Raw genomic sequence first — 19,766 nt, 5'->3', positions numbered from 1 at the left:
TGTATTGCTTTTCAATTATTTACTTGTGTGTATTTCTCTCATTCCTGCCTATGATCTTTTAAAAGGGAAGACAATTTCTAAGTCACCTTTATATCTCTAGCACTGAGCACTCAATAAATGTTTGTTGAATGAATGAATAAATGAATAAAACTGACTGAAGTTTAACCTTACACATTTTGACTCTTCTAGTGGTATTTTCCCCCGGCTCTCTTCTCCCTACTTATTATACCTTTTAAATCAACCTTAAAATAACCTTTTATTTGTGAATTTAGAGAGAAGATTCACTTTTTACTGTGCAAAATTTAGGATTTACTAAAATTTTAAGCATCTTGAATCAAAAAAACCAGCAGATGTTTAAAATCTGAGTAAATGGTAGAATTAAGTGAAATAGTTTTTCAATAGCATTTTTCTAAATGGAAATTTTAAAAAGCAAATTCCATTCTGCCAAAAGAAAGATTAACACAATTTTCAGTTCCAGCCAAAGCACCAAATAAGAACTTATCTTCCCACTATAAGCAGTTACGAAACTGGATACAATATATGAAGCAACTCTTTTCAAGCACTGGACTACAAACAGGACATGGTTAAGATACTTGAGAGAAGGAAAACACATGAGCTGAGCACCTCATTCACTCTGGTTCCTCTCTGGGGACACTCTCCAAACTGTAGCATAGAGAAGTAGGAGCTAAGACAGAGAGCCAGTGGATAGAATTAACAGAGACTGGAGCTGAGGGCTGTTGGGGGGTAGGAATTTACACAGCAAATTTTGGAGGGTATTCTAGAAACCATATACGTATCTCTTTGCATCTTTGGCCAAATAGTAAACTGAATGACTGCATCAGTCTCACAAAAATAACTACTAGAGGGCTGTGAGCTTAACGGAAATTCTACAGCTGAGCAATGTCAGAGTCAAAGGAAGGAAGGGTTATTACATACAAGGAGAAATGAAAAAAAAAGCCATTGACTTTTCATCAGAAACAATGCATCACAGCAGACATCACTAATGGTAACTTTAAAGTGCTGAAAGAAAAAAAAACCTGTCATCCTAGAATTCTGTATAAAACAAAATATCTGAAAAAAAATGAAAGTAAAAGAAACATTCCCAAATAAACAAAATAATCACAAAAATCATCAGCGGCCAGTAAGCCCCCATCTCAATCTGCTTTCATTTATTACACTGTACTGTGATCACCTGGTATTATCTCCCCTGTTAGTCTGAAACCCTAACACAGAAACTTTGGATTGTTCACAACTGCATCCTTTCCACCTAGAGCTATAACTAATGTTTATAGAAGCTTTATAAATAATTTCTGGATAAACCATTGCTATTGGAGATCCATAATTTATTTTAGATTATGATTTAGCAGCATTCCAAACAGGGCAGTAACATGCAATTTTGTGTGTAATGGCTTTTGTATCTTTTGTCACATACATACAATGAAATATTATTTAGCCATAAAAAATAAGAAAATCTTGCCACTTGAAACAACATGTATGGACCTTGAGGACATTATGCTAAGTGAAATAAATCAGACAGAGAAAGACAAATACCATTTGACATCACTTATTTGTGGAATCTTGAAATAAGAAAGAGAGAGAGCTCATAGATAGAGAAAACAGACTGGTGATTGCCAGAGGTGGGGGGTTGGGAGGTGGGTGAAATGGGTAAGGGGGTCAAAGTCACAAAAATTTAGAAGTCGAGAATATAATATACAGCATGGTGACTACAGTTAATAATACTATATGGCATACTTGAAAGTTGCTAAGAGGGTAAATCTTAAATATTCTCATCATAGAAAAAAATTTTATAATTACGTATGGTGACGGATGTTACCTAGACCTATTGTGGTGATCATCATGTTATACCCCTGAAATTAATATAATGTTATGTGTCAGTTATCCTCCAGTTTAAAAATAGGTAAATTTAAGTGTTAACTGTAAGAAAGTGTTCCTATCATGAATAATAATAATAGTAATAATAATAATAATAAATAAAATAAGAAAGTGGGAAAAAACCTTCATAAATAATGGATATGTTTACAGCATGAATTGTGGTTATGGTTTCCTGGGTGTATTATACCTCCAAACACATAAAGTTGTGTACATAAATTAGGTACTTTCTGTATGTCAAAAAAATTAAAATTAAAAAAATTTTAAATCAATTGCTTAAGAGAATTACAACTATTCTTTGAACTAGAAGTAGGCAGAATTTTATCTTGTAGAGTTTATAAGAGAATGTTTTGCACTTCAGTCAATAGCATTCACAATTCAACAAATTTCTTAGATATCTTTCTTATAAGAGTGTCAATAAAACCTGATGTTATCAAACCTAAAAAGAAAGGAAGTGAGAGAGGGAGGAAGGAGAGAAGAAAGGAAGAGTGGAAGAAAGAAACTACATTTATAGCAACCAGTTTCTAACGTGGAATATTAAACAACAATTAAAACTACTAAAAATAAGGCTAAGGGCTGACCTTTGTAGAATCTTTTCTGCCTGAGCTTCAGAAATATGTATACCCAGTGATTTCAAAGCATCAATTATTTCTGAAGTTTCTATTACTCCTTTAAAAAGTGAAAAAAAGTCAAGTTAAAATATCTGAAAATATAACAAGGCAAAATATACTTAGAATGCAATAGTCTTAAAAAGCCCACGAGCTTTATATTTATAGGCTTATAATCCCATATTCACAACCCAAGGCCTAAAAAGCTCTAAAAACTAAAAGACTTTTTGTAAATTTGGCACCAAAATTGATTTGATGGCAAAACCTTCCTTAAGCTGTTATGAAGTTAATTTTAGTCAATTATTTATCTAATTTATCGTGGTTATTCATTTGTTTCACTGAAGAAAAAGTCATGTATACAATTGCACAGTGGTGCTCCAGACCTCACTTGGAGTATGAAGTAATACATCACATATGCACAATTTTACTTTTCTAAAATTCTAATTCTAAATTTCAAAACATATCTGGCCCCAAAGGTTTCCAATAAGAGATTATTAGACCTATAACAGATATTGATTATACTTACTTGGAAAAAAATTGAAAAGCTAATTCTGAAGACCTGATTCATTGGCATAAAAATAAGGCTACTCAATATTTTATAAGGTTACCTTTAGAAAAAACAACATTCTTAAAATACAGCACAAAACTCTTTTTTAACACAAGCATATCCTATGTTAAATAACTCAAATCAACTAATATACAAGCCTACCATGTATTTCAATCTCACATTGCTGAAGAAATCTGAAGGAAAAATTAAGTATTCCATATTGTCCTCAAACCTTAAACTACATATCTAATCATGTCACTCCCCAAGTCCAAATATCTTTGATTCTTCCCTTGTGTAAAATAAATCATTGAAGATATCTAGTCTTTTAAAATATGAAAACAACTTTTCAAATAAACAACCTAACCTACTTCCTGAAAGAATTATAAAAAGAGCAAACAAAACCTAAAGTCAACAGAAGGAAAGAAATAATAAAGATCAAGGAGGAAATAAATAAAATAGAGATAAGAAATAGAAAAAAATCAATCAAACCAAGAGCTGGTTCTTTCAAAGAATAAACAAAGTTACTTTGGAAGGTGGTGGTGATTTGAAGGGGATGAAAAAGGGATGCTTCTGAGATGCTAGTAATATTCTTCTTAATCTGGATTCTGTTTTCATGTTGTCTTTTTGCCTTGGGAAAACTCATGAAGATTTTACTTACAATTTATGCACTTTGTTATATATATTATACATCAATGAAATCTTTCCCCCAAAATAGTAAGTTAAGGCCAAATTTGAAACACCATATTAACTAGCTCTGACCTTGTCTGACAGTTCTCCAATTCTGCCACTGTTCGAGCTATTTTCTGCTCAGAAAATCCTTTCTTCAGGATAGAAAGCCCAAAACATAAAACTATGCATTTTACTAAACCTATGACAAATAAGGCAAGAATATACAATGGAGAAAAGACAGTCTCTTCAATAAGTGGTGCTGGGAAAACTGGACAGAGACATTTAAAAGAATGAAATTAGAACATTCACTAATATCATATACAAAAAGAAACTCAAAATGAATTAAAGATCTAAATATAAGACCAGCTACTATAAAACTCCCAGAGGAAAAGATAGGCAGAACACCCTTTGACATAAATTGCAGCAATATTTTTTGGATCCGTCTTCTACAGTAATGGGAACAAAAGCAAAAATAAACAAATGGTACCTATACGAACTTCAAAGCTTTTACACTGCAAAGGAAACCATGAACAAAACAAAAAGAAAACCCACGGACTGGGAGAAAATATTTCCAAATGATGTGACCGACAAGGGATTAATTTCCAAAATATACAAACAGCTCATACAGCTCAATATCAAAAACAAACAAACAACCCAATCAAAAAATGGGCAGAAGACCTAAATAAACATTTCTCCAAGGAAAACATACATATGGCCAACAGGCGCAGGAGAAGACACTCAACATTGCTAATCATTAGAGAAATGCAAATCAAAACCACAATGAGGTATCACCTCACATCAGAATGGCCATCATTAAAAAAAAAAGTCCACAAATAATAGATGCTGGAGAGGGTGTGGAGAAAAAGTAACCCTCCTACACTGCTGGTGGGAATGTATATTGGTGCAGCCACTATGGAGAACAGTACGGAGATTCCCTAAGAAACTAAAAATAGACTTACCGTATGGTCCAGCAATCTCACTTCTAGGTATATAACCAGAAAAGACAAAAAACTCTTAATTCGAAAAGCTACATGCACCCCATTGTTCACAACAGCACTATTTACCATAGCTAAGATATGCATTGGGCCTTGAAAGTTTCCAGCTAGTGAGTTTGATAGTACATCAGCGCACATGCATTCTCTTGTCTCCATTGATTGGCCCAAGGCCTGGAAAGCCTCCTGGGGCACAGAAAGGGGTGGAAAAAACTGAATCCTAGTATCAATGTTTAACACATATTAAGTGTGAGATGAACTGAGAGAATTCCAAGAGGAACAATGATGTCAGGAAGGACAGGAAGGGAAAAGATGTGATGTAGTGAGTCAGATCCAATAATAGGATCTGGGGGAAATGTTGGCTCCAGGGTCAGTGGTGCACACAAGATACCAGAAATTACCCCATCCCAGCCAGTCTGGAAGCACCTGTACACTTTAGGGGAAAGTGGCAGTATATTCATATGAATTGAAAAAGCGGTACTCTGAGGCCCAAAATATTCTGATATTGGACACCTTCTGATGAGGCATAGTAAGAGGGAGGAGTGTATTAGTTTCCTAGGGTTGTTGTAACAAAGTACCACAACCTGGGTAGCTAGAACTACAGGAATTATTGTCTCACAGTTACGGAGGCCAGAAGTCCGAAATGATGGCATTGGCAGGGCCATGCTCCTTCTGGAGATGCTCGGGGAGGATCTGCTCTATACTTCTCTCCTAGCTTCCAGTAGTCTCAGCTATTCCTTGCCTTGTAGACGTATCATTCCAAGCCTGACTCCATCATCAAATGACCACTTCACATCAGCTCCCTCTGTGCACATCTGTCCCTGTGTCCAGATTCCCCCTTTACATGACATTGACCTCATTTTAACTTGATTACTTCTGTAAAGACCAATTTCCAATTAAGGTCACAGTCTGAGGTACTGGGGCCAGGACTTCAACATATCTTTTGGGGGGAAACACAATTCAATCCATAACAGAGGAGATATTCCCTTTCCCACCCACAAAGAGCATCGTGGCCAAAGAAAACTGGCTGAGCTCTACACAAATGTGGTCACTGAGGCAGCAGCCAGGTGGTCCCTGACAGCAGGCAGCTCAAGCAGAGCAGCACCTCTGCAGGGCGGCTGGAGCCTGAGCTCGGCAGTCCACATAGGCGACAGCCCTGGTGTCCACGGTACAGTGTCATACCTGCTATCACAGCTCAGGTGCTCAAGATATAGGAAGCCAGTGGGAATTTGGACAGCAGCTCTAATAGAATGGTACCACTGCAGGACTTTGGGGGCTGAGCTATGATGTTCCAGTTTGACTAGTCAAGATAGAAATTAAAAGATCTGTATTTCCAATCACTGTATTACTTTGGATTGCCCTCTTGCCTCAGAAAGAGTATTCTCTATTATTACCAAGAGCTAAAAAGAAAAAAGGCACTGATTTTCAGGGACAATAGCAGTAGTTTTTACTAATGGCATTCTCATTTCACTGATTATCTGACACAGTGGATTTTCAGCTTACAAATATGATCATGGTGGTAACCAGTAATAAAAGAGTGAAATTCCAGAACAGCATAAGAATAGAACTATCAGTCTTAGACCAACAGCAAATGATGACCTGATTTACAGACATGAATAAGCAGTACTTCTTAAGCTTCTGGGTACTATTTTAGTAGGAGGACCCAGAAAGCCCTCAACTTCCTTCTGGAAAGTGAATGGAAGCCTGTAGCACTGCAATTTGGGTATTAAGGTAAATGCAGCCACTTTTGAGCTCACAGGTCACTGAAGCCCGTGACGTTCAGGTTATACTTTGTCTTACCCAAGAACTCATCAGTAGAATCCTTAAAACATCTTTTCTGGTTCACTTAGAATTTTTCAATTAACAAAAATCAGATTTAACAAAACTTAAAAATTAACATATATGTTTCTTAAATAGGGTATAATTAGTTTGTAATTCCCCATGGTGAATTAGCCACATGTGGATGCAGAAATGGTATTATATTTTTACATTTAGTCTCTCTGATTTAAGAGTCTATAACAACATAGTAGAGTATTCCTTTTCTATGCAAATCAGCGTGAATACTGATCATATGTATAAGAGTGAAATACTGGAAACATCCTAAATGTCTAACAATATGGGAGTCATTAAATAAACCTCCTCACCAACTGAGTATTTTAGTCATTGAAAATTATCTTTGTGAAGACTATTAAAAGAAGCGGAATGCTTACATTCACATTAAAAGAAAAAAGTAGAACACCAAACTATACATACAGCATGACTACAATTTCATTTAAAAAGAGAGAAACCAAGAAAGACATAGAGACAAAAAGTCTAGAAGAAAATATTAAAAATATATTAAAATGCTGAGTCTGATCTCTAGACAGCAGGGTTACAAGTAACTTTTACTTTCCTTTAGGAGCTTTTCTGTGTTATATAACTTTCCTACAACTGAAATATTTTCAAAATCAACAAGAAAACAAGAAATGTAACTTTTTAAACTACCATTATACTTTCAGCTCATTTATTGCAAAAAAGTGAAGAGGTCTACTCACCAAGTCAAGAAGTTTTAAATTCAGAGGACAAAAATTATTTTTAAAAGGTTAACAATACAGAAACGTTGATACTAATAAATATAGTTTATATATTATTCTTAGAAATTAAAAAATTACTGCTAGACAAGTGATAGACACAATAGAACCTCTGATATTAGGAGTGGAGTAAGTTAAAGGCCAATAAAAATATACTTATTACTGATAGTGGTTATTCATGTTAAGCTAATTGTGGATAACACACACACACACCATCATTATTTCTGTCCAGACTATTAAATGCCAGCCTCATTTTTCTCTCATGTTCTTTAAGGTACTGCATAAATTCTTCGAAGTCCAATTTCAAATCATCATTGGTATCTCCAGCTTTAAAAATATCCTACAAGAAAAAAGAAACTCATTACAGAGACGTATTGCAGGTAAAGCTACTATACCATGCTAACATTGGCACGTTTCACTCATACCTATTATGACTTCTATCAGCATCCACTGTCCTCGTTTCTCAGTCACCACTACAGAGCTAAATACATCAGGTGATTTTTAATTTGCACAATACTAAAGTCGATAGCCACCATCTCATTCCAAATAATTAGAAATCTTACATGTAAGTATTTACCTGAGGCAAACAATGAATGCCAAATATCTTGAGAGAATAAAGATACTAAGATACATATAGTCTTTGCCATCAGAGAGTTTACCCTCTATTAACTAAATGGGATAAAATATGTGGAATTCTAGAATGATCCACAGATTAATGATTTGAGATCAAGCCTTAGGAAGCAAGAGTGTATGTTCAGATCTCACCGGGGTATTCTGTTTTTCTAAATAAAAAATTAATCATCATAATTTCAAAATGTACATCATATATATTTCCAGAAGACTCCTACCTCAAAGGCACAAACCATTTCTTGTTCATTTTTGTACCATCAATGTCTGGCATAAAGTATGACATTCAAAGGCCCTTAATCAACCTCCATGGAGTTAATAAATACTGTGAACTGGGCAATGGACTAGGTTCTAGAGATTAAAAGACAAGAAGACACAGTCCCTGCCCTGAAGGAAGTGACAGACAAGTAGAGACCATTCACATAGCCAAAGAGAATTTGTTAGGTGACATAATAGGAATGTATTCAAGGTACAGTAGAGTTTGGGGGGATTCAGGAGAGCCTTCACAGGGGAAGAGGGCTTGAGCTGAGACCCGCAGAGAAAAATTGGCATCAGCTGGGCAGACAAATGGGAAAGGGCACTCCAAGAATATGTGACAGTATTTGATTAGAAAAAACACAACATTAATGATATGGATAATAATAATAGCTAATATTTATTGAGCACTTACTTCTCAGCACTTTATACGTACAGACTCATTTAGTCATAACAATCCTAAATAGCTGCAATTTGCTAAGGACAAAAATGCAAGGGAGAAAAGGAGGAGATAAGGTAGGCAGGGGAGAGATCATGACAGGACTTACATGCCACGAAAAGGATTTCAAATTAATTCTGTAGGTAGTGTTTCCCAATGAGTGGAATACATACGGTGCTTACATGGAAATAGTATTAAATAACACTAAATCACAATGAGAAAATTATTCCTGTTTAATTACCTATAAATCATTCTGATTACATCATGGAGAACATCTCAGTTTGGGGAACATGCCTCCATAGTTACCAACTTTAAAAAAAAAATCATAGTAGAGTAGCCCCTCTCCCTGCCCATCTAAGGTTTCACCTTCTGCAGTTTCAGTACCCATAGTCAACCGTGGAAAATAAATGGAAAATTCCAGAAATAAACAATACATAAGTTTTAAATTGTGTGCCGTTCTGAGTAGTATGATGAAATCTCACTCCACCAGGCTCCATCCCACCCAGGACATGAATCATCCCTTTGTCCAGGTATCCCGGCTGCCAGTCACTTACTGGTTGTCTAGGTTATGAGGTTGCCTGTCAAGGTATCACAGCGCTTATGTTCAGGTAACACTTATTTTACTTAGTAATGGCCCCAAAGCACAAGAGCAGTGATGTTGGCAATTTGGATTTGGCAAAGAAGCCATAAAGTGCTTCCTTTAAGTGAAAAAGTGAAAGTTCTTGACTTAGTAAGGAAAAATAAATTGTACGCTGAGGTTGCTAAGGTCTACGGGATGAACGAATTTTCTACCAGTGAAATTGTGAAGAAGGAAAAAGAAATTCATGCTAGTTTTGCTATAGCACTTCAAACTGCAAAAGTTACAGCCACAGTACGTAGTAAGTGCTTGGTTAAGATGGAAAAGGCATTAAACTGTACAATAAGATATTTTGAGAGAGAAACCATATTCAAATAACTTTTTCTTACAGTATATTGTTATAATTGTTCTATTTTATTGTTAGTTATTGTTAATCTCTTACTGTGCCTAACTTATAAAGTAAACTTTATCACAGGTATGTTTTTGTAGGAAAAAAACAAAGTATATGTAGGGTTCAGTTCTATCTGCAGTTTCAGGCATCCACTGAGGGTCTTGGAACGTATACCCCAAAGATAATGGTGGACTACTGTACGTTGTTTGTTTCCATTTATATGAAACTTCCAAAAAAGGAAAATTTACAGAGACAAAAAGCAAATCAATTGTTGCCTAGGGGTAGAGATGGGAGTTGAAGCTGCAAAGAATGGGCACAAGGGATCTTTGTTTTTGAACTGACAGACATATTCCAAAAGCATATGGTGGTAATGTTACACAACTGTATAATTTTTTACTAAAAATCACTGACTGTACACTTAACAATAGGTGAATTTCATAGTATGCAAATTATACCTAAATAAATATATTCCAAAAAATTAATACATAGATCTTAAATGTTCTCACCACACACACACACACACACACACAAAGGTAATTACATGAGGTTTGATGTGTTAACTAACCTTACTGTAGTAATCATTTTACAACATATACATATACAAACCATCATGTTGTACACCTTTAACTTGCACAATGTTATATGTCAATTATACCTCAATAAAGCTGGAAAAATTAATGCAGTAAAAGCATTTAATTATGCACAGTATTCTTTCTTTATTCATCATTTTCCCTTTATCCCATGTTTTCCTCTTTCTTAGATTTATTTTTCATTTTATTAGAACTCCATTCTCAAGAAGTCTCTCCAAACTTTGAGGGTAACAAACTTGGTATATCCCAAATTGGGTTTACTTTAAATGATAGTTTGGCTAGATTTCAGCTTTTAGTTTCCAAATAATTTTCCCCACACTCGGGGATCTCATCCAATATCCAAGCTCTGCATGCATAACGCCAACGATGTTTATCTCTAACCCTGACGTCTCCTCTGAGGTTTAGACTCAAATACAAAACTATTACTTGATATAGCCACTTGGATTTTTTAAAGGAATCTCAAATGTCCAAACAAAGAAAGATTTATTAATCACTTGCCCCACCTCACTCCTCTGCAATTCTGCCTAATTTTAGCAAATGGCACCACTATCCATCCAGTTGTTCAAACCAAAAATCCTGGAGTCATTCTTGAATTTTTCCTTTACCTCACACTCCATATCCAATTAACCAACCAATCCTGTCAGCATTACTTGCAGAATACATCACTATGGTAAATTCTCTGGTACACTGCCCACATCCCCCCACGGAATGAGAGTGGCTGAGAGTACTGGTGACTGACATCTCTCAGTTGAGCCCCTCCCTTCATGTTGTCCAGGGCTGAAAAGACTCACCATGCCTAAAGTCACTCCCTGGAGCAGCCCACATTCACTAAATGGGGGAGCAGGTGAAGGAAGCAGGGACAGGCAAAAAAGGCCTGGCCCTCTTGCCTCAGGACAAGACAACTCTGAAAGGCTATCCCAGATTCAGAGTTCCTCTTGAATTGTCTAAAGCTTCTGCTGCAACTCCATCACAGTTCAATTTCTCCCTCTGTCCAATCCTGCTTCCTCTAGCTCTCACAGGTATTAACCCGAAGAGCACTCCCCAATAAACTTCCTGAGTATGAATCTGAGTATTAGAGGCAGTTCTCATGGAATACAACCTTTAACAGCTGGTACCAGAAATGGTCCTAGGAAGCAGACCCCACATGATACACCATCACTGGGGCTAGATGGTGACCTGGGATGGAAAGACAATGTGCTAGCTGATGCAGTATCTCAGCTTTTAAGGAATTCAGGAGAAATACTAATCATAATAACTATGGAATTGGATGGATGTTGCTGGAAGCATCAATGCACTGAACAAAAGGCTGAGAATGACACAGCGCCAAAAACATGGTAGATAGATAGATAGATAGATAGATAGACAGACAGACGTATCTATATATATGTGATGGAATATTATTCAGCCCTAAAAAGGATTTTGGCACATGCTACAACATGGATGGACTCAGAAGACATTATGCTAAGTGAAATAAGCCAATCACAAAATGACAGATACTGTATAAGTCCACTCATATGAAGTACATACAGTAGAAAAGTCATAGAGTCAAAAAATAGAATGATAATTGCCAGAGGCTGGAGGGAGGGAGCAATGGGGAGTTATTGCTTAATGGATATAGATATTCCATTTTAAAGATGAAAAGAGTTACTGAGATAGATGGTGGTGATGGTTGCACATTATGAATGTATTTAATACCACTGAACTGTACCCTTAAAAATGGTTAAGATGGTACATTTTATGTTACATAAATTTTATCACAATTTTCCCACCCTCTGTCATAAAGCGACCTGATCCATCTCCATATTCACAGAGCATCATGCTGGTCCACTATATTGATGGCATTATGTTAACTGGACTAGATGAACAAGAAGTAGCAATATGTTAGAGGCCTTGGTAAGATACATGCCCTCCAGAGGATGGGAAATAATAGTCGATGAAGATTCAGGGGTCTACCACATCAATTAAGTATTTCCAGAACCAGTGGTCTAGGGCATGTCAGGATATGCCCCATCATCACTACCACCAAAATAAAGGGCAAATGCTTGCATCTCACACCTCTCTAAGAAGGAAATACAGCATCTGAGGCCTCTTTGAGTTCTGGGGGTATATTTCAAAACTGAGAAAGCTGCTCTGATCCATTTCTGAGGAACAAGAAAGGCTGACAGATTTTAATGGGGTTCATAGTGAGAAAGAGTTCTTCAACAGGTCCTAGGCATAGAGCAAGCAGCCCTGCCTCTTGGGCTACCTGATCCAGCAGACTCTATGGTATCAAAAGTGTCAGAGGCAGGAAAAGATATTGCATGCAGTTTATAACAAGCTGTAAAAGGAGAACCTACAGCAGAAAACTGTAATAGTTCCTGGCATGCTATGGGGCCCTGGCAGAACAGAGTGCTTATAGCCAGGATGGATTATCATGAGTTGAGTTCTATCAGAACCACCAGGTGAGAAGTCTTGGTAAGCCAAGTAGCAATCCATATGATGGAACAGTACATTGAGATCAAGCACAAATAGAATCAAAGAGCATAAGCAAGTTACACAAAGACTGGTCCAGATCTCCATGCCCCACCCCTGTTATACCATCACCTCTCCTTAAACTCATTCCTATAACTACAGGAAGGTTCATTATGATGGGCTGACAGAGGAGGAAAAAAGATGAGCTTGGTTGGATGGGTTTCTGATTATGTGAGTGAAAACTGAAAATAGCCTGATATACACTATAGCACCACTCAAGAATAGTCCAGAAAGACAGCAATGGGGAAATTGGCCCAGTGAGAAGAATTTCAAGTAGGGTCTGATCATTCACTTCACAAAGAGAAGTAGCCAGAGATAACAATATATAGAAACTCACGAATAGTGGTGAGTACCTTGGTTGGGTATTAGTGGCCTAAAAGGGAAAAAATTGGAAAATCAGAGACAAAGAGGTCTGGGGAATATGCATGAGGATAGATCTATGGGAGTGAAGATAAAGTAAAAATATTCTCACATTATATGCTTGTGGGAGCCCATGATTGGGTTAACAAATTGTAACAGATCCCAGCCACTTATCTCCTTAAAGAGCAAATGTGCTTAGTAACCGACTTGCTTGCATGGTTGAGGTTTTAGCAACAACCCAGGCCCTCGGCTATAAATGCTGGGCAGGCCTGCTATTAGATAGTCATCTATCCCCAAAACAGCCTTGGGCTGGAATGGTAAACAAGTTATAAAAAGCTGCAGACTCAGAGGTGAGAAGGCTGGTTAGCCAATGACAGGTAAGATCCCCTGAGAGGGGCAACCTAAGACAGGCACAGCCATCTGAGTCCAAGAAAAATGTTGTTAAGCAGCTGATTCTCATATGTTCCGCCCTGATAAGCTGAAAGGCTCAACACGAATATGATTTACCAATAAGGTTCTCCTGACCTCGAGCCAAACACCAACAATAAACAAAGCCTTGTACTCATTGTGATCCCACCCTGTACTCCCTAAATACCTGCATTCCTCCTTTGACTGTACACAATAAATACGGGAGCGTTTGAGAGGCTCATGGAGTTGGCTCCCGACTCCCTCTCTCTCTCTTGACTTTTTTCCACAAAGTCTCAAGTAATTCATTCCATTTTGGTGGGACTTCTGCCAGCCAGAACCCACAACTGGTGACGAACCCACATATGGTTACTACCATAGAAGAGGTTAAGAAAAAAAACAAAAAAACTAAGTAGACAGAATGACTGAACCAGTTGAGGTCAGCCAGACTCTCTCATCAACTAACATAATGAACACCAGTGCTGACACAGTGGGCTCTTGAATGGAGCAGCCATGGTAGTGGAGATATAGGCTATTCACAGTGAGTATGGGTCCTACTCACCAAGTGCCTAATACAGCTAATGCTGCTGTCAAGTGTCTGAACTACTAGAATGAGAAAATAATACTGAGCCACTGACACCACACCATCCTTTCAAGGAACCTTCCAGCCACTGAGCAACACATTGATTACTCTGAAGCTATTCCACCCTGAAAAGTGCAGTGTTTCATCTTGAGTGGAATTGACACATATTCTAGGCATGTGTTTGGCTGACCTGCCTGCACAGCCTCAACCAGCAGGACAATCAAAAGTTAAAGAGTGTTTGATCTTTCAGTATGTGCTTATGTATCACACTGCACTGGACCAAAGGTCCTATTATACTGCAAAGGGGCCATATAATGACACTAGGACCCACAAGTCGTAGCACATAAAGCACTACACAGAAGCCGCTGGCCTGACATAGCCACAGAACAAAATAAGTGGTTCTCTTCCAAGTGACAGTTTAAAGATGATACCCTTTGTGAGTGGAATACCATTCTCAAAAACATAGTATATATCCTAAATGAATATTCACTCTAGGGTTCTATATCCCTACCATTCCTCCCTGATTCCTACCTCTCCCTCAAGTTTATTCTCTGATATTCCTTCTCAGGTAAGAAGGAGCCTAAGATACTTGACAGGCTGAGACGCAGTGTCCTGGAAGTCTGGCCTAAGAAGGAAGTAGAAACAAAGACTATCCTAAGAGATGGGGCCCAGGGACAAAATAAAAATAAAACTATGTAGATGGTTTGATTAAGCTATCAATCTGAAGGAACTAGGCAGAGTGGGAGGACACAGGACTGCGATAATAAGATAAAAATTAAATCAGAGCAATACATTTTGGAGCACAGATCTCTCAAGGAATTTCCTGGGCCATGGGAAGGATTTGGACCTCCAGTACACACACACACACATACATACACACACACACACACAGGTAGCTGAAACTAGCGCGGTAGTATCTGAACACTTGTTTTGCATTGATAGAAGGGAAACAATAATTGTTTTCTCTTGATATCCTGAAACTTCCTTCTAAACAGTTTTTAAATAATCAAGTCAAGACCGTACAGAGAAGGAAGACATCTTTAATTTATGCAAGGTACTAAAACAATCAGCTGAAGTGTAAACCCATGGACTATGGTCTAACTCCCCCTATGCTTCGGTGGGGATGTCAGAAAGAGAGGGCAGCTCTGGGGACCCGCCTGTGACTGCCGTTTGGAGAAGATCCTGAAGCGTGAACCCTGGGCCGTGAACGTCCCAAAAAAAGGGAAGGTCTTGGGCTCCTGCATTCAAAAAGGCTAACGTGGCCCCTGAAATTCTGTGCAGGTTCAGTAAATGTTGAGCGAGTCACCATAAACCCACTCAGCATCTCCCGAAAAGCCCAGGAGAAGGCTTTGGTCATAGTGGAAAGTGGCTGTTTTAAGTGGAAAGTTGCTGTTTTAAGAAGTTACTGTTTTAGTGGAAAGCGGTTGTTTTAAGAAGGTGGAGAAGGTGTTTCTCCGGGCTGCGGTACTTACCCTGCGTGAAGGGGCTCAGGGAAGGAAGCCGACCCTCGCTCCAGGGCCCTGGGGAGCAGTTCTGGAAAGCGCGAGTCTCACTTCAGCCTCTGCCCAGTGTCTCCAAACGCGCGGGGCCACATTCTTGCGGCCACTCACCTTCTCCGGGTGCAGGCCAAACGAGGAGCTCCAGTTTTTCAGGCCCTCCCGGAGCTCGACGATGTCCAGCACCCCGTTCCCGTCGTGGTCCAGGTCTTGGAAGAGCATCTCGTACTGGAAGTAGTCCTCGTCGCTGTGGCAGGTCGCCGTGGGCAGCACGAAGCCCCGCAGCCAGCGCAGCATGGCGGGGCGCGGCGCCACCGGCCGCCTCTCCTCCCAGCCCCAGAGAGGCCGTCCCGCCCGCGGCCGCGCCACCTGCCGCCGCTCGACGACGCCGCCGCCGCCGCGCCTGCGCAGGGCGGCGGGGCCGCGCGGGCGGCGTGGCCGCTGGCAACCGCCCCGCGGAGCCGCCGCGGTTCCGAGCCGCCTGGGCCGCGGCGACGCGCGACGGCCGGCCTGCCCGGAAGTCGGAGTGAGGCGCCAGACGCGGCGGCAGCCAGCGCCGCCCCGGCCTGCGGTCGAACGGGGTTCGCGGGGATCTGGGCGAGAGGAGCGGCCCCCCGAGGCGGTGTCGAAGGAGCGCTCGGGCGTCGAATCTCCCGCCGCAAGCTAAGCGCCTGCAGCCGCCGCCGAGTTTCTCCGACCTGCACCTCCGGCCGGACCGGCCGGCGCCCCAGGGTAGGGCGCCGCCCCGCAGTCGGGCCCCGCGGACTCCGGCGAGGTGGTTTGAAGAGGGCGGTCCTCCTGAGGGGCCTCCGCCCTCGGTCTCGGTCTCCCTCTTTCCCTCCCTGGGAACCTGGGGTTGTTTCCAAGAACCTGCCTCCGCCTCAGCTCCCACTTTCTCCTTGATCCACTGCAGTCTCATCTCAGCCACCCCTACCTACCTTACTGGGCTTTCTCCTCACAAAATCCGTAGTACGTTTTTAAATCTTCGCCCTGTTTAATCCCAGTAGTTTCTGGCCACGCCCTCCGTCCTGAAACACCTTTTCTTTCATCTTCCGGAACACCAAGCGTTTCTGCCATTCCTCAAGCTCTCTCACAGGCTCCCACAAAGGAGCCTGAGATCAAAAATTGAGGCTCCAGAGAATTGCAGTAGACAGGGTTGACGGATTGTGTAAAAACCTAGTTCTCTGATTTGTTGCACTGAAGCTTTCCGTCCCCAATCCCTAGTCATGTCCTTTGAAAGTCGGTGGCACAGTCTAATGACAGGCCCAGATCAGTGTTTTAAAAAGTACTTTGGGGGGTCTGGGTATAGCTCGGTGGCAGAGCACATGCTTAGCATGCACGAGGTCCTAGGTTCAATCTCCAGGACCTCCATTAAAATAAATAAGTAAATAAATAAACCTAATTACCTCCCCCAAAATAAACAAAAACAAATAAAAATAATTATTTTTTTTAAAGAACCAAGGTAGAATAGTCAGCCTCAGTAAGAAAGAGAGACACTATCTTGAAATATAACTGATACTAATGATGCTATCTCAGGGTGACATACCACTTTTCATGTGCTAGGGCAGATCTAACCATTTTAACATATATTAAATTTAATAGTCATAAAAACCCCATGAGGTAGGTCCTACTATTATCTTACAATTCCCTTGTTTATTTTTTCTCCCTTGGTCATGTTAGTATGACAGAACCACCCTGCCTAAAACCAACTATGCCTACTTCATGTCTGCTCCCATGCAGCAAAACGTGGCTGAAAAACTTACACCCATACTGACCTGTCTCATTTTAAAATCATGATCGTAAAATCTTAAATGGGCCTTTCTTTTCCCCCTGGAATGATACCGTATCTCCCTTGTCCACTTACTCTCCCAACATACCAAAGACCATTATTTCATACTTTGCCCACTGTCCTAAAACTTCTAAAACTAGATGATCCTAAAATTCATATGGCAATGCAAGGGACTCAGAATAGCCAAAACAGTGCTGAGAAAAAAAGAAACAAGAGGACTCATATTTTTCTAATTTCATACTTACTTCAGAGCCACAGCAATGAAGACAATTGTGGTACTGGCATAAGGATAGACATACGGATCAACAAATAGAATTTGAATCCAGAAATAAACCTTTAACATGCATAGTCAATTGATTTTCACCAAGTGTGCCAAGACCATCCAGTGGAGAAAATAGTCTTTTCAACAAATGGTATTGAGACAAATGGATATCTACATGCAAAAGAATGAAGTTGGACCCCTGCCTAACACCATATACAAAAATTAATTCAAAATGTAGACCTAACATGAGAACTAAAACTATAAAACCCTTAGAAGGAAGCATAGATGTAAATCTATGTTCTTGGATTAGGCAGTGGTTTCTTAGATATGACAAAAAATGCAATGGTAACAAAAGAAAAAATAAATAAATTGGACTTAATCAAAATTTAAAACTTTTGTGCTTCAAAGGATATTATAAAGAAAGTATAAGACAACCCATGGAATGGGAGGAAATATTTGCAAATCATATATCTGATAAGGGATTTGTGTCTATTATATACAGAGAACTCCTACAACGCAACTATAAAAAGACAATTAGTAATAGATGATGGTACCACTTTTTATTCACAAGGATGGCAAAAGCAAAAAGATAAATAATAACAGGTGTTGACAAGGATGTAGAGAACTGGGACCCTCATTCACTGCTAGTGGAAATAAAATGGTGTAGCCACCTTAGAAAACTGGTAGTTCTTACCAAAAAAGTTGAACATAGGGTTATCTGATTTCCCAGCACTTCCACTCCTAGATATATTCCAAAGAGAAAGAAAACATGTCCATACAAAAACTTGTACTTGATTTCATACTAGCATTATTCAAAACAGTCAAAAGGTGGAAACAGCCCAACTGTCCATTAACTGATGAATGGACAAACAAAAGATGGTATATCCATATAATGGAATAATATTCAGGAAAAAAAAGAATGAAATATTGGTAGATGCTACCACATGGATGAACCTTGAAACCATTTTGCTGAGTGAGAAGAAGCAAGTCATAAAAGACCATATATTGTATAATTGCATTTATATGAAATGTCCTGATTAGACAAATCTGCAGAGACAGAAATTTGTATTTTTCAGGGAATGGGGGAGTTGGGGCTGGGGAGTGACTGCTGATGAGTATAGAGTTTATTTTTGGAGTGATGAAATGTTCTTGAATTAGATAGTAGAGATGATTGCACAGCCCTGAAGACACACTGAACACTTCAAAATGGTGAATTATATGGTATATGAATTATATCTTAATAAAAATTTTATGACTAAAAAAATCCTGTCATACATGGCATTCCTCTGGTCAGAACCCTCCAGTAGGTTCCCAGTTCACCTAGAGTAAAAATAAAGTCCTTTCTATGATTTGCAAGCCCCTGATAAATCTGGATCCCCACTCACTCTCTGACCTCATCTCCTACTAATCTCTTCTGGCTCAATCCAGCTGTACAAGCATGCTTCCACCCTAAATGTTCTTCCTGTGAATGTATGCATGGCTCAAGCCCTCACTTCTTTAGCGTCTCTGCTCAGAGGTATCTTTTCAGGAAGGCCTTTCAGTCCCTAATGCTGTCTACTCTCCTTCCCTACTTTGTTTTTCTCCATAATCCTATCACTAACACACCACGTTTATCAATTGTTTATTTTCTATCTCCCAATGAAAGAATGTTGAGCTCCCCAAAGACCCTCTCTTTTGTTTGTTGTACCTAGAACAGAGCCTGTTACATGCAACTCAATAATTATTTACTGAATGAATAAATCTGCATTTTTAAGGTGAGAGAATTCAGGCACAGAGAGGTTAAGGAAATTGTGAAGCCATATCTGAACTCAAGCAGTCTGAGCCCATGACCCTAATTGCTATCCTAAGCACTGATAAGAATTAAGAAGTCTGGTGGGGTGGAAGGTACTCAGGATTAGCAAGAAGGGAGGAAGTTGGACAAGGAAAGTCATGCTTGATGGTCTATCAGAATCAGCTACAAAAGTGACCAAAGTGAAACTGGACACTACTAACATAGAAAGTAGGCCATTATTATTTTGTAATCCTGCCCCAACCCCCCAAAAAACAACTTACTTACATTCTTCCTTTTGTTTTTTCTGAATCAAGTAACTATAACTGACTTGGAGTAGCTAATTATTATAACCCAAAATTATTCACAAGGAAACCCAGAACAAAAGTAACATGAGCCAAATCAGACTGCTAACCCTAGTTAAAATGGGAAGTAAA

General features: G+C 39.3%; 1 protein-coding gene across 2 annotated transcripts in view; it reads right to left on the bottom strand.

Annotated features, from left to right (window-relative positions):
- Nucleotides 1-15,852, bottom strand: part of LOC102526993 (mitochondrial adenyl nucleotide antiporter SLC25A24-like) — a 46,877-nt gene extending 31,025 nt beyond the window's left edge. Inside the window, exons 1-3 of one of the 2 annotated variants that reach the window (XM_072968094.1) lie at nt 15,625-15,852; nt 7,490-7,616; nt 2,472-2,559 (exon numbers count right to left, since the gene is read on the bottom strand). In XM_072968094.1, coding sequence (XP_072824195.1) covers nt 2,472-2,559; nt 7,490-7,616; nt 15,625-15,807 — 398 coding nt within the window. In that variant the 5' untranslated portion in view covers nt 15,808-15,852. The remainder of the gene's footprint in view (nt 1-2,471; nt 2,560-7,489; nt 7,617-15,624) is intronic. The other variant, XM_072968093.1, reaches the window with a different exon arrangement.
- Nucleotides 15,853-19,766: the final 3,914 nt, after the last annotated feature.

The sequence above is a fragment of the Vicugna pacos genome, chromosome 9 (assembly GCF_048564905.1).
Source record: "Vicugna pacos chromosome 9, VicPac4, whole genome shotgun sequence".
Lineage (NCBI taxonomy): Eukaryota > Metazoa > Chordata > Mammalia > Artiodactyla > Camelidae > Vicugna > Vicugna pacos.
Note: the sequence above shows the minus strand (reverse complement) of the source record. Positions and strands in the feature narration are given on the sequence as shown.